General features: G+C 39.9%; 1 protein-coding gene across 2 annotated transcripts in view; it reads left to right on the forward strand.

The window, feature by feature from the left end:
* Positions 1 to 14,179, forward strand: part of COL11A1 (collagen type XI alpha 1 chain) — a 162,838-nt gene that overhangs the window by 128,874 nt on the left and 19,785 nt on the right. For both annotated transcript variants that reach the window (XM_075833368.1, XM_075833369.1), the window contains 7 exons: positions 62 to 169; positions 3,551 to 3,604; positions 3,978 to 4,031; positions 5,350 to 5,457; positions 9,932 to 9,985; positions 10,127 to 10,180; positions 10,261 to 10,314. In XM_075833368.1, the coding sequence (XP_075689483.1) occupies positions 62 to 169; positions 3,551 to 3,604; positions 3,978 to 4,031; positions 5,350 to 5,457; positions 9,932 to 9,985; positions 10,127 to 10,180; positions 10,261 to 10,314 (486 nt within the window). The remainder of the gene's footprint in view (positions 1 to 61; positions 170 to 3,550; positions 3,605 to 3,977; positions 4,032 to 5,349; positions 5,458 to 9,931; positions 9,986 to 10,126; positions 10,181 to 10,260; positions 10,315 to 14,179) is intronic.

Genomic DNA, 14,179 nt, shown 5'->3' on the forward strand with positions numbered 1-14,179 from the left:
GCTTTCCGGTATATAGTCAATTTATCAAAAACTTATGTTTTTCAATGTTATCCTATGATAGGGAGAGAAAGGACCCCAAGGACCTGCTGGCCGAGATGGAGTACAAGGACCTGTAGGACTTCCGGGACCTGCTGGACCTCAAGGACCACCTGGTGAAGATGGTGATAAGGTATTAAGCTTAGACTGTAAGCTAAGAGATAATTTAAGATTAGTCTGCTAACCATAAAACCTATATTGTATTTATGGTATTGTATGTGGGAGACATAACGATTATTTTTAGTGATTGGAAGCCATTAGCTTTAATGCAGTATTTGTTGCAATGGATCCAAGCAGCTGGACAACAATCGGCGTAAAATACTGGATCTGATATTTTCATTTATTGATGTGATTCCGAACTTGGCCATGTATATTTCACTTTATCTTGTCCCCTCTCTCACTAATGTTGTAGCTAGAGATACCCACTATGTATACAAAGACAATATAGGTGAAGTGGGCAAACACTGAGGAGCATCATCATAGGGGCATTACTATATGTTATCTCCGCATTATTCATTTAAAATAAAGACAATAGTTGTGAAATTGCAGAATTCATGTAAGATAAAATGTGTGATAATATCACACTATTGCAATTATATATTAAATACAGCCTCATCATTTAGAGAATATAAAGCTTTATTAAATGTAATTATGAATAGTTGTAAAATTATAGCAATATATCTAACAATAATGAATTGTATTACCAGTGGCGGATTAAGTAGACCATAGGCCCTGGGCTGTTCCACAAACTTGGGCCCCCTTTCCCCACTGCTGCTCTGCCGCGTCTATAGTGAACACAACCTTTCTGTGTGGGCATTGACAAATGGTTGTTACGATTCCCCTTGTCAAAGGGCTGTGTCCCTACATACTGACAGTCTCCATCCATCGCTGACTCTATCACACTGTTCAGGGACACTTCCTCTTGACAATGGGAATAGTCCTGGGTACACAGAGATATGTAGAATACAAGGATTACCTGCAACAGATATGTCAGGAGAGGTGACAGATCCCCTATAGAGCCAGTGACTCACAAGTGACGTCTTCTCTGATGGGAGCCGTGTTCTTTTCTTCTCTATCTGACGCAGACCGTTATGGCGACTTCTCCTGATGAGACATCTTTGCCCATCACTTCTGCACCCTTTTTCAGCCTCTATGCAAACACACAAGTTTAGACACCAAGGCCCAGGCCCATACATTAAAGGAGTTGTCCGGGCACGGACCGTTTTCTATACTGATGACCTATCGATGTGCCCGGACAACCCCTTTTACTCAGACTAATAAATTTGGACCCAAGACTAGATCATAGAATACATACAGACCCAGACTTTCTAAACTATTGCAGTCCCCAGACCAGACCCCCCTAAACAAATACAGACACCAGAACAAGCACCCTAAATAAATACAGACCTCAGACCAGACCCCTAAATACAGACCCCAGACCTGACCCCCTAAACTAATAATGACCCCAGACCTGACTCCCTTAATACAGACCCCAGACCAGACCCCCTAAACTAATACAGACCCCTAAATAAAGACACCCTAAACTAATACAGACCCCTAAATACAGACCCCATAAACTAATACAGACCCCAGATCAGACCCCAAACTACAGACCCCAGACCAGACCCCCTAAATACAGACCTCACACCAGACCCCTAAATACAGACACAAGACCTCAAACTAATACAGACCCCAGACCTGACCCCTACACTAATAATAACCCCAGACCTGACTCCCTCAAGTAATACAGACCCCAGACCAGACCCCTAAATACAGACCCCTAAACTAATAACGACCCTAGAACAGGCCCCCTAAATAGACCCTATAAACTAATTCAGACCCCAGACCAGACCCCCTAAATACAGACCGCAGAACTAAAACTAATACAGAACCCCTAAATACTGACCCCAGACCCCTTAAACTAACACAGACCTCTAAATATACAGGCCCTAAACCCCTTAAACTGATACAGACCCCAGACCAGACCCCCTAAATACAGACCCTTTAAACGAATACAGACACCAAACCTCCTATCAGCTTAGTTTAGGGGACGAGGCACTCTAGCAAGCACTGGGGTCCCTTCAATGTATTTCCAGGTACAGCGCCATACATATGATTGTGGCTGTGCCTTGTACTGCAGCTTACTGCATCTCAGTCTCTTTCAAGTAAATGGGACTGAGCTGCAGTCCAAGGCTTTAAGAATAGCTTCATATCCAGTCAGATTTGAGTGGCTGTTATTTGTGTTTGGATCTCCATAAAGTAACTCTATGTTAGTTGTCATGTAGCGTTGGCACACCTGAGGTTAGAAAGAGTACAGCAGGTTAGGGACTAGTTATAAAAACTTGAATACCCATGTATTAAGCACACACAATGACAAGTAAGGCTCAGTTCACATCTGCACTGGGTCATTCTGTTGTTCTGCTCCGTCAGAGGAGCAGAAGAAGGGAATACCGGAAGAAACGGTTCAGTTGCACTATGGACACCACCGGCAGCCGAAGGAACACCTTGACATTAATAGGTTCCGTCAGCTTCCTGTCGGGGTGTCCGTGGTTTTACCGGGAATAATAGCACAGTATTGTTTCTGGTAATCTCTGCCGGATCTGTGACGGAGGCCCCTAACAGAGCCTCCAACGCAGATGTGAACAGGGCCTAAGATCTGTTTCCAAACAGAGATATGAATACATTAAATAAATATTTGTAAATGAAACACGTTGTGGAAATGTCACATACAGATGGTCCAGTAAGCAAACAGCTAGATGATATCCTTAATGTACTGGCTAAGTCATATACTTTGCATCTGTAAAGTACTGATTCCACTTAAAATTCTATAGAGTAAAATTATTTTAATCTGTCATGAATGGTACCTACCAGATGATCAAATATTCTGGATTATAAATTGGTCCTAAAAAAGTATATAAGATTGATTTGTAAGGGTAAACAATCTTCAGGAAGCCCAAATTCAAATGCTTGCACAAAATATGCTGTTTAATGCTTTTTGTTTTGTTAAAGGGGTATTTCCCAAGGGGTTACTTCAGCTTAGTGCTCAAAACAAGTGGCACATTTTTTGATTTTCTGTATTTTTTCTGTATTTTTTACTATTAGCTTCTAAAACAAAAGGTTATGCTCATAGTTGAAGATTGTTATCCATATAATACATTCGATCATGGCTCAAAGAACTTACCTGCTTTTATGTACTAGGAGTGCTATTTTCTTCTGCACTTTCCGTCATCTTGTAAGCCACTAATGTCAGCTCCCGTGATCTTATTAGTAGTCACCCCCTGCCCTTTTTACTGTCTCCCATCTTCTTCCACTCAGTGATCATCTATTTAAACCTCTGGGAGAGTTTGCTGCAAATCCCAGCGTGTACCATGCTAATCAATGCTAGGATTAAGCTGTCAGAATATAAAGCGTAATCAATACACACAATGCCAGCTCCGTCCCAGTAATGTGCCATTCACACAAGCTGCTGGGAATCCCTTGTATAATTTACTTTTCTTTCTTTTTTTTATTTTAGGGTGAAATAGGAGAACCTGGTCAAAAGGGAGGCAAGGGAGATAAAGGCGAGCAGGTGAGTGTCTAAATGGTTAATGCTCAATTTCAATCAAACCTGATAATTGATATATAAAGATTTTCAATGACATTTCCAGCTCTAAAGCTTCATTATGCCTTGTATAGTCTCTGATCTTCATTGCTACAATATTTAAAAAAAAATGGTATTCTTGATCATACCAAAATACAAATTCGAGCCACTTAAAATTTTTCTTTAGCTACAGCTAAAGGCTACACCGCTTGTAAAACCTATACTTTGGTGTGATCGCAGTGAATTGTTATTCTGTGCAGCAGATGAAGAACATATTTAGGGTCCTCTGGATAATATCTTGATTTACTGACCACTTAAAGGTGTAAATTAAATTATTTCTTTTTTTTCCCCCCGTTTCTAGGGTCCTCCTGGACCAGCCGGTTTGCAAGGCCCAGTTGGAGCTCCCGGTCCAGCTGTAAGTATTTTAATAATGACATTTCAGTGAGCCAAAAAATTACTATTAGACGGAAATGAGGATTTATGGAATATAGCATATTACCAGTCAGTTTCCCCTGGTATGTTACTTATTGTATTCCAGGACAAAAATATTAAGACATGCACATAAGATGTCAATGCTATTAATCAGTGGAAGGATGAAAATGGGTGATTGAGTATAGTACAATAGAACATTGGAAGTCAACATTGACAAAATATTCTACTATGAAGGCTGCTGAATTGAAATGCTAGTGCAGTGTACATTGATCTAAACGTTCCCTTGTAAGACTGAGATGTGAATTTTTTTTTCGTAATAGTAAGGTTGAAAAAAAGTGTCCATCTCATACTGCAATGCTGATAAGGAGCAAGACAAAACAGCCCCCATGAGACAGTTTGGAATAATGTTTCCAAATATGTCAGAATCAAAATAAAAGAAGTCGGTATCTTCAATTATCCAGTGCCCTTAACTTGTAACAAGGCAGTCATCAAAATGTATTCATCGTAACATCCTCTGCTCTTAGTCTCACTGCTTTTACTGTAAATAACCCTTTCATGATGATGTACACATTCTTTTCCCTCTAGACATATGCCCCTTGTCATAGTTATAGTCTTATTCATGGACAGACATATCTCTGTACTCAGATCATAATATCAGAGGTTGGAAACACTGACCATAGCTGGAGAGTGCAGCCATATTAGTCTATACAGAATGAAATAACTAATCTTAAGTCATTGATGTCTACATTCTTCAAAGCTTCCATTATACAAGGAAACCTCTCCAATAGACCACCTCTTTAAGAAGACCAACCCATTATCCAGACCAGATTGCTTGTGACAGATTTTGAGTTCTACCATATATTATGCTTAGTGGCCATTTTCTTTAAGAAGACCACCCTACTAAAAGACAACCTTTCAATGTAATTTTGGGTGGATGTCTCAAAGAGGTTTCACTGTATACGATTCTGTTCTTTATATTATGGAGAATAACTTATATTCTGGATGAAATTGCTCACTGGCGTATTTATTGAGAGAAATGCTTCTATTTTAGGATATTAATCGTAAATTCAGGGTGAACCAACTAATAGTAATGACAAGCATGAGATTTTAGTTCTGGTTAACTACGAATACACATGTGTATTCTGGAGTGATAATGCCAGAAACCAAGTGCATTAGTGGCCCGACGATCAATCTAGGAATAATGTACCCTAGTAGTTTTCAATATAGCATATAGCACAGCTCATTTCTTGGTTGGCTCTTTGGTGTTTTTGGTAATACCTTTACATTGCCGCTTTCCTCAGGGATCTGATGGAGAACCAGGCCCAAGAGGTCAACAGGGAATGTTTGGGCAAAAGGGTGATGAAGGTGCTCGTGGATTCCCAGGCCCCCCTGGTCCAATTGGTCTTCAAGTAAGTAGGATGGTTCCATTGCATCTTTTAAACACAACACCAATTTTTTACTAATTTTTTTTTCATATATTGTAATGCAAACCCCATGAAACCTTTTCCCTGTGTCCTGCACTAATATATCTTTTTTTATTACTCCCAGTCCTATAATAATAATAATAATAATAATAATAATAACAACCATAAGTCCTAAAGCAATGATATTCAATGCTTAAAAGGTACATATAACTACTCTTCGGAACAATTTAGGCAAGAAACATAAAAAACCTGGAGATAAATCAAGACGAATCATGATAAACATTTATATCGGGACAATATAGGGAAGGAAGATGGGGATTGTACAATGCAACCAAATGATTGAGGCCTCATTCACACGGCCGTGCCCGTAATCACAGTCCGCAATTACGGGCACGGCTGGCCGCTAGCGGCCGCGGACAGCCACTCGCATTTTCGGCCTGTGCTCCCATATAAGGTATGGAAGCATGGCCCGTAAAAAGCAAAAAATAGGACATGTCCTATCTTTTGCGGAGGCTTTCTATGGCCCGGACACCTTCCCGCAAATATACGCGAAGGTGTCCGCTGTCAATAGAAATGAATGGCTCTGTAATTGTGGACCGTAATTACGGTCCGCAATTACGGACGAAATCTACAGTCGTATGCCTGGGGCCTGAATCTGGGTAATGCTTGTATACAGTATATCTAATTTGGAAACATGGATTATATTGTGGATACACATCTGTCTGCAGAATCTCAGTTTTATAAATGTGCCTCTATCAGATTTGGTCTTATCGAATGCAGCATGGCAGAGTTTAGGGAAGAAAAAAAAAAAAACCTGGAGATGAATCACGATAAACATTTATATCGGGACAATATAGGGAAGGCAGATGGGGGTAATGCTTGTAGTGCAGCATGGCAGAGTATACAGAGGATGTCCTTTCTATTGAAATAAGTGGTATGCCTCTCCTAGTATCCAGATAATCTTCTCAGTAAACAGAGAGATCAGTGGGTGTGTTGATGTATATATTCATTAGCAGTGAATGTGTACTGGCATTTCTGGCAACTGATGAAGATATTACAGGGACACAGGAGGTGCCCCATGCCCTTAGCAGATGAAATGTGTGCAGGAGAAGATGGCACAGCCCATATGAATGGGCCATCAGCTCAGTAATCAGTACTATGCCAGCTGGCAGAGATTATTCATGTGCCACTGTGCTCCAAGCAGAGAGTTACTGATGTTACAAATCCGGGAGAAGGAACGTGCAGAAGATACCTCGCCTATCAGTGGCTCATTTATAAGACAGGTATTCTGCGCAGGGATGTACTCTCTACGATGATCAGCATGAAAATCAGAATACATTTCCGCAATGCTCTGTGAATAGTAAATATAAATATGTCTTTCCATATATACTGTTTTACATGCTGCTTGCTGCTCAGGGAGTAATGTAGCTCTGGGTGCCAGGGGAAATGCCATGGCATTCTGCCTTGGCCAGGGTATTAAGATACACACTTCTTTGTGAGCACTAATTATATCTTTTTGTAATTAGTTGCCCCGTAGACCTGCGTGCTTACTATTAAAATAAAATAAAAAAGCATTTGCAGGACATTTAGAGATTACCCCGTGGGGCATGTATTATGAAGTAGTTATACAGGTTATATGCTACTGTAGTATGTGGTGAGTTGATACTTTCCTTGTTCACAGATTTATTATTGTCTTTCCGCCTCAGTTTTGGCGTTTGGTGCTCCTATTTTCTTGGCGCGTGTATTATTGGCCAAATTTAGCTTTGTGCCAGAAAAAAAAACTGGATTTAAAACATGCTCGCCACATTGGGTCGCATACTTAGAATATGGCATGGATTTGTCGAGTTGTGAAATGCGCCAGATTTACTACTGACGTGCGCCAGTTTTGTGGCGCGAAATACTGGTCAAAAGTTTATCACCCAGTAGGTGGTTTAAAGAAGGGAACAGAGTCTACTAACATGCGTCAAGATGCGGCAACTTATTTCAAACAGATTTCACGTCATTGAAAAAATTGACGCCTCTTTATTCTAGCACCTTTGGCTTTAGGCTATCTATCTTCAAGCCATTATTAATAAATCTGCCCACTGTGTTCAGCTGGCCATTAATATTAGATTTTTATCTGCAGATCCCCCTCTTTTTTACAGGATATGCCAACAGTCTTTTGTCTATTGGCAGGGCTTGAGCCAAATTGGTGAAGATACTTTGGCAAAAACTTTTGTGGGGTTTCCCTTACAAAATATTAAATAGTAAATATTAAAGTAAAAAAACTTTCCAATAAGCTTACCTATCAAAGACCGCTCTGGTCTCCCACCATCCATTTCCTCTGTCTTTCTCTTCTTCAGATACCTGGGTAATTGTCCCTTTTGCCCCCTCTATAATTCAGCTTTGTCTATGGGTACGGTTAATCCCTTGACCCTCCACCTGATATCTGGTTAAAAATGAATCAGATTTTTTTCCTGAACGATTTTATATTTTACCTGAAAAAAGCAGCAGCAAAATCATCTGGCAGCTACTCATCTGCCCCTACCGCCTTAGAATTAACATTTGGAAATTGGAATTCATAATAATCAGTCAAAGGTCTGGCCACAGGCATTTATTGTATGTCTTTTTTTTTTTTTTAATGTGATAAACGAAATTCCTGTTGCAGTTCTTGATTTTGTTTCCTATATTTTTATCGACTAACTGTTTTCCTATCTGCCAAACGTAGGAAATATCTCATCCTGTTTTAGATAGTGCGCTGAAATTGAAGCAAATAATTCTGACCTATTAGGCAATGATAGTTTTTTTTTTTTATCCATATAGTGTCTGATTCTTAAGCACATATTACATATGTAAATTTGACTCTATGATGAAGATAAACTCTACTCTGTGCACAATGCGGATTTACATTTCTAAATCTAATATCTTTGCCGGTAGCTGCAGAGATAAAATGAATGATGTGCCTTTCTGTATTGCCAGTAGCAGCGTCACATATCATCAGTCTGGCCCAGCAAGACATAAATTATTAACCACGCTCGCACTACAACTGCTGTGTATAGTTTTCATCATCCATTTACAGCCGCCAACATCCTGCGGCCAACATGGCATTTGTATCCCTTAGTGGAACTATAGCTGAAGGATTGATAGCGAAATGTTGTAGTAGTGCGCTGCATGAAGCTTGCCACTTAATACAGAAGGCCTATGTTAATCTCTTTTTATAATGCACTCGTTTTGCCTTACTTCTTTGGGATATATAGATATACACAGTGTCATTTAAAAAATGTTCAAGACCTTTAAATAAAATTATTTTCTCACATTTAAATTTATAATATTGAGCTGTGAATATGTAGGTTTTTTTTATACAACTCTCTAATTATTTAATCTCTTTATCATTTCATTATTTTAGGGTCCTATATATGACTTCCTATATATTTATGTCATGTTTTACTCTTAGTTTCTATGCATAGGTTATTCCTTAACTAGCACTACTACTACTACTACTACTACTACTACTACTGCTACTACTACTACTATTACTACTACTACTACTACTACTACTGCTACTACTACTACTACTACTACTACTACTACTGCTACTACTACTACTATTACTACTACTACTACTACTACTACTACTGCTACTACTACTACTACTACTGCTACTACCACTACTACTGCTACTACCACTACTGCTACTACCACTACTACTACTACTACTACTACTACTACTGCTACTACCACTACTGCTACTACCACTACTACTACTACTACTACTACTACCACTACTACTACTACCACTACTGCTACTACCACTACTACTACTACTACTACTACTACTACCACTACTACTACTACCACTACTGCTACTACCACTACTACTACTACCACTACTACTACTACTACTACTGCTACTACTACTACTATTACTACTACTACTACTACTACTACTACTACTGCTACTACTACTACTGCTACTACTACTACTACTACTACTACTACTACTGCTACTACCACTACTGCTACTACCACTACTACTACTACTACCACTACTGCTACTACCACTACTGCTACTACTACTACTACTACTACTACTACTACTACTACTACTACTACCACTACTACTACTACCACTACTGCTACTACCACTACTACTACTGCTACTACCACTACTGCTACTACCACTACTACTACTACTGCTACTACTACTACTACTACTACTACTACTACTACTACTACTACCTCTACTGCTACTACCGCTACTACTACTACTACTACTACTACTACCTCAATGTTTCTTTCCATGTTTTATTTTTCCTCAAAAATCAACAACCTTCATACATAAGGATCACACTAAACGAGTACCAAGCTAAAAAATCTTCATATTTTTACTGAAACCCTTCAATAATCTGCAATATAATTGCTGTATTACCTTAAGGAGGTTAATTTCGGCTAAGTAACAATCTTAATCTATTTATTTCAGGGTCTTCCTGGACCTCCAGGTGAAAAGGGAGAAAATGGTGATGTTGGTCCAATGGTAAGTGCAACATAATATAATGTAGATATCTATGATATGTCACATTTGCCTTTTGTTTGTGAGCAATTAGCTCTTTTTTTAGGCCTATAAAGATGGGCATTTTTTCATGAATGGAAGTAACGCTTTGCTTCTTTTGAATAGGGTCCACCTGGTCCCCCTGGTCCTAGAGGTCCTCAAGGTCCTAATGGTGCAGATGTAAGTATTTGGAATTGCATGTACCTAAGAAGAACATTTTCAGTATGTGTCTATTTATATGAATTTTATTCTTCCTGCAGGGTCCACAAGGTCCACCTGGATCTATTGGCTCTCCTGGCGGTCTTGGTGAGAAGGTAGGTGAAAACATATTTTCTTCCGCTCCTTGTTAAGAGTACTGTGTTAGAGTTCATGCATACAGATAGGGAGGACAGCAACTTATACCTCAAGTGACTCTCCCAGCTATCCCTAATCCTGGCCCAACATTCAAACCCAATTCTGCTTATTGTCTAAGACAACCATATGATAATTATTATATACCATTATATATGACAATTATTTTAGTGTTCATTGTATCAATACATAATAAGACAATGCTTTGTTTTTCCTTAGTTTATTTGTCATTAAAAAAAAAGCATATCTCTATTTAAGCATCTAATGTTAATGATGTGAGGCAATTGAAATTACTTTTGCTTATTGCCCTTAAGGGTATGTTCACACGTAGAGTCAAAAACGTCTCAAAATACGGAGCTGTTTTCAAGGGAAAACAGCCCCTGATTTTCAGAAGTTTTTTGAGTAACTCGCATTTTTCGCTGCATTTTCGCGCCGTTTTCGTGGTGTTTTTTTTACAGCCGTTTTTGAAGCTGTTTTCATTGGAGTCTATGAGAAAACATCTTCAAAAACATCCCAAGAAGTGTCCTGCACTTCTTTTGACGAGGCTGTAATTTTACGAGTCGTCTTTTGACAGCGACGCGTAAAATGACAGGTCGTCGGCACAGTACATCGTAAAGCCCATGAAAGTAATGGGCAGATGTTTGCCGACGTATTGGAGCCGTTTTTTCAGACGTAATTCGAGGCGTAAAACGCCTCCTTTACGTCTTAAAATAGGTCGTGTGAACCCAGCCTAAAGGGAACCTATCACGTTGAAAATGCAGACCAATCTGTGGGCAGCATGTTATACAGCAGGGGAAGCTGAACAGATTGATGTATATTTTTGTAGCAAAAGATTTAGTAATTTATTTATTTAAACCTCTGCGCATTCTGGGCTTAGAAGTCCAGTGGGCGGTCCTAATCACAGATTGACAGCTATCTCTGTATTTACACTCATACAGGGAAGGCTGTAGGACCGCCTACTGGACTCCCAAGCCCACAATGAGTAGAGATTTAAATTGACAAAAATATGCATCAACATGCTTACATACTCCTACTTTATAAGATGCTGCCCGAGATTTGACTGGCTTCTCAAACTTTGGGGAAACTTAGCTTTTCCCATAGCAAGTATACATTCAGAGGTCCTTTATTAGGGAGTTAGGCCAGCTGCATAGCAACGAGCCAAGGTGACCATACACGACGTTGCGCAGATCCGCATGGTCACCTTCTATGGTAGCATTAGTGCCACCAGCACTTTTGTTCCAGCAGTAAGCCGGAGAAGGTCATCATTGGTCTAACACACATTTTCATAGGTCACAGCCTATTTCTACGTGCAGCCTATTTAGATGTATTTGCTTAAATATATGTTTAAATGCGTGCTTAGCGTGTTTAACATCCACTGTAATAAATGTGAGAACATCCACTATTGAAGGAAAAAGTGTCCCAGAAGTGCCATGTCAAGAAAGCTGCAGAGCGGACTAGCTCTTAGAAGTGTATTCTCCAGGGAAACATCAGTGCCAAAACATAAGGAAATATGCAAATATGCCTGGTGTAAAATAGACATTCGGATTATTAGGAGGCTACATTGTAAAATAAATCCATTTCTTTGTGCTTCTCTGTACCTTGTGATATGGGAACATTGTGTCTCCAGAGCCTTAACCCAACTCTCCGGAGTTCCCACACATTAAAAGGATTCTGCCTGCAGTGTTTGCATACAGACTTATGGTATAATAATAACTGTCATTCTAATTCAGACAAATGTAGACTTGTATTCCTAAGGAAGTGCGCAGTCCTATCATGCAGACGCTCTGCGGGCTTATCGTCTCCAAGTAGAAATATTTTTATGGATTGTTTTTGTGTAGGCTAAAATCGAACTAGTGATAAAATCTTTATTTTTACATTTTCTGTGCAGCCTTTAGAATCTCAGAAGCATTACAATGCATGTTCACGTCAGCTATTCAACAGCAATTCAGAAATGTTGAGCCATTGGGACAGCAGTGAACAGTTTTGTTATTGCATTAAACGATGAGTACATTTCTGTATTGCCAGAATCCCATTACTCGTGCTATTTTTCTACATATTGGTATATATTTAGTGTTAACCCTTGATTGGTCATCCTACAGCTCTAGCTATTACTAGACCATCACCTATGATACTAAGCATGTCAGACAGCTTACTAAGCACCACAGCAGTTTTTTATGAATCCCATTATCTCCAAATGTCAATGAGCATGTTGTAGATAAAAAAAAAAGGCAGGTTGTTAGATCAGTGGAAACCATATATACGCTATGTGAGCCATAAATATGTGGACCTTTGCCAAGAGGTACGTAAAGTCAAGCACACAGCCATGCAATATTCATAGACAAACAATGGTAGTAGTAAAGGTCTTACTGAAGAGCTTAGTGACTTTAAACGTGGGACTGTCATTGGATGCCACCATTGCCACAAGTCAGTTTGTAAGATTTATGATCTGCTAGATCTGCCACGGCCAACTTTAAAGCCCCTATTACACTGGCCGATTTTGGTCAGTGCAGCGAGCGCCAATCAATGAGACAGCTCGTTGATCGGCACTCGTTTGCTCCAGTCACAAGCAGCTATGCATGGGGACGAGCGCTCGTTACTCTGATCGCTTGTCCCCATACATTATTATCATGTTGGCAGCGCGTCTCCCTGTTTACACAGGGAGATGTGCTGCCGACAACGTTAATATTTTACTTTTTTTAAAAGATACTATCAGCAGATGAATGAGCGTTTGCTCGTCCATCTGCTGATCGCTGCTACACAGGGCAATTATCAGCAACTAGCGTTCTATGAACACTCGTCTGCCCGATAATCACCCAGTGTAAAACCCCCTTTAGTGCTATTTTTGCAAAGTGTAAGCATCTTTAAGTAACAACAGCTGAGCCATGATGCGGTAGACCATGCAAACTCATACAGCGGGCCACCGAGTGCTGAAACGTGTGACGAATAAACATTGCCTATCTTCTGTTGCATCACTCACTACAGAGTTCCAAACCAAAATTTGGAAGTGACATCAGCACAAGAACTGTGTGTCAGAAGCTTCATGAAATGGGTTTCCTTAGTTGAGCAGCTGCACACAAGCCTAAGGTCACCATGCACAATGCCAAGTGTCATAGGGAGTGGTGTAAAGCACGCTGCCACTGGAGAAGTGGAAACGTGTACTCTGGAGTGATGAATCTCATTTTGCTATCTGGCAATCTGATGGATGGATCTAAGTTTGACAGATGCTAGAAGAACGCTACCTACCGGAAGTAGCGCCCTCAGTAATATTTAGTATATAAGAAATAATGGTTTAGGGATGTTTTCCACAGTTTGGGCTAGGCCCCTTCTTTCCAGTGAAGCGTAATGTCATTGCTACAGCATACAAAGACATTTCGAACAATTGCATGCTTCCAATTTTGTGGCAACAATTTGGAGAAGGCCCTTTCCTGTTCCAGTATGACTGTGCCCCAGTGCACAAAGCGAGGTCAATAAAGATATGATTTGATGAGTTTGTTGCAGGGGAATTCAAGTGATCTGCATAGAACCTGACCTGAACCCCATCAAACAACTTTGGAATGTATTGAAACGCCAACTGTGAGCCAGACCTTCTCGTCCAACATAAGTGCCTGAATGGGCACAAATTTCCACAGACACACTCCAAAATCTTGTGGAAAGTGTTCCCAGAAGAGTGGAGGCTTTTATAGCCGCAAAAGGGGGCCCAACTCCATATTAATATCCAAGGTTTCGGAATGGGACGTCCATCAAGCTCATATAGGTGTGATGGTCAGGTGTCCAGATACTTTTGGCCATATAGTGTATTACAAATGTATTCATTATCAATTGATTATA

The sequence above is a fragment of the Rhinoderma darwinii genome, chromosome 7 (genome assembly GCF_050947455.1).
Source record: "Rhinoderma darwinii isolate aRhiDar2 chromosome 7, aRhiDar2.hap1, whole genome shotgun sequence".
NCBI classification, from domain to species: Eukaryota; Metazoa; Chordata; class Amphibia; order Anura; family Rhinodermatidae; genus Rhinoderma; species Rhinoderma darwinii.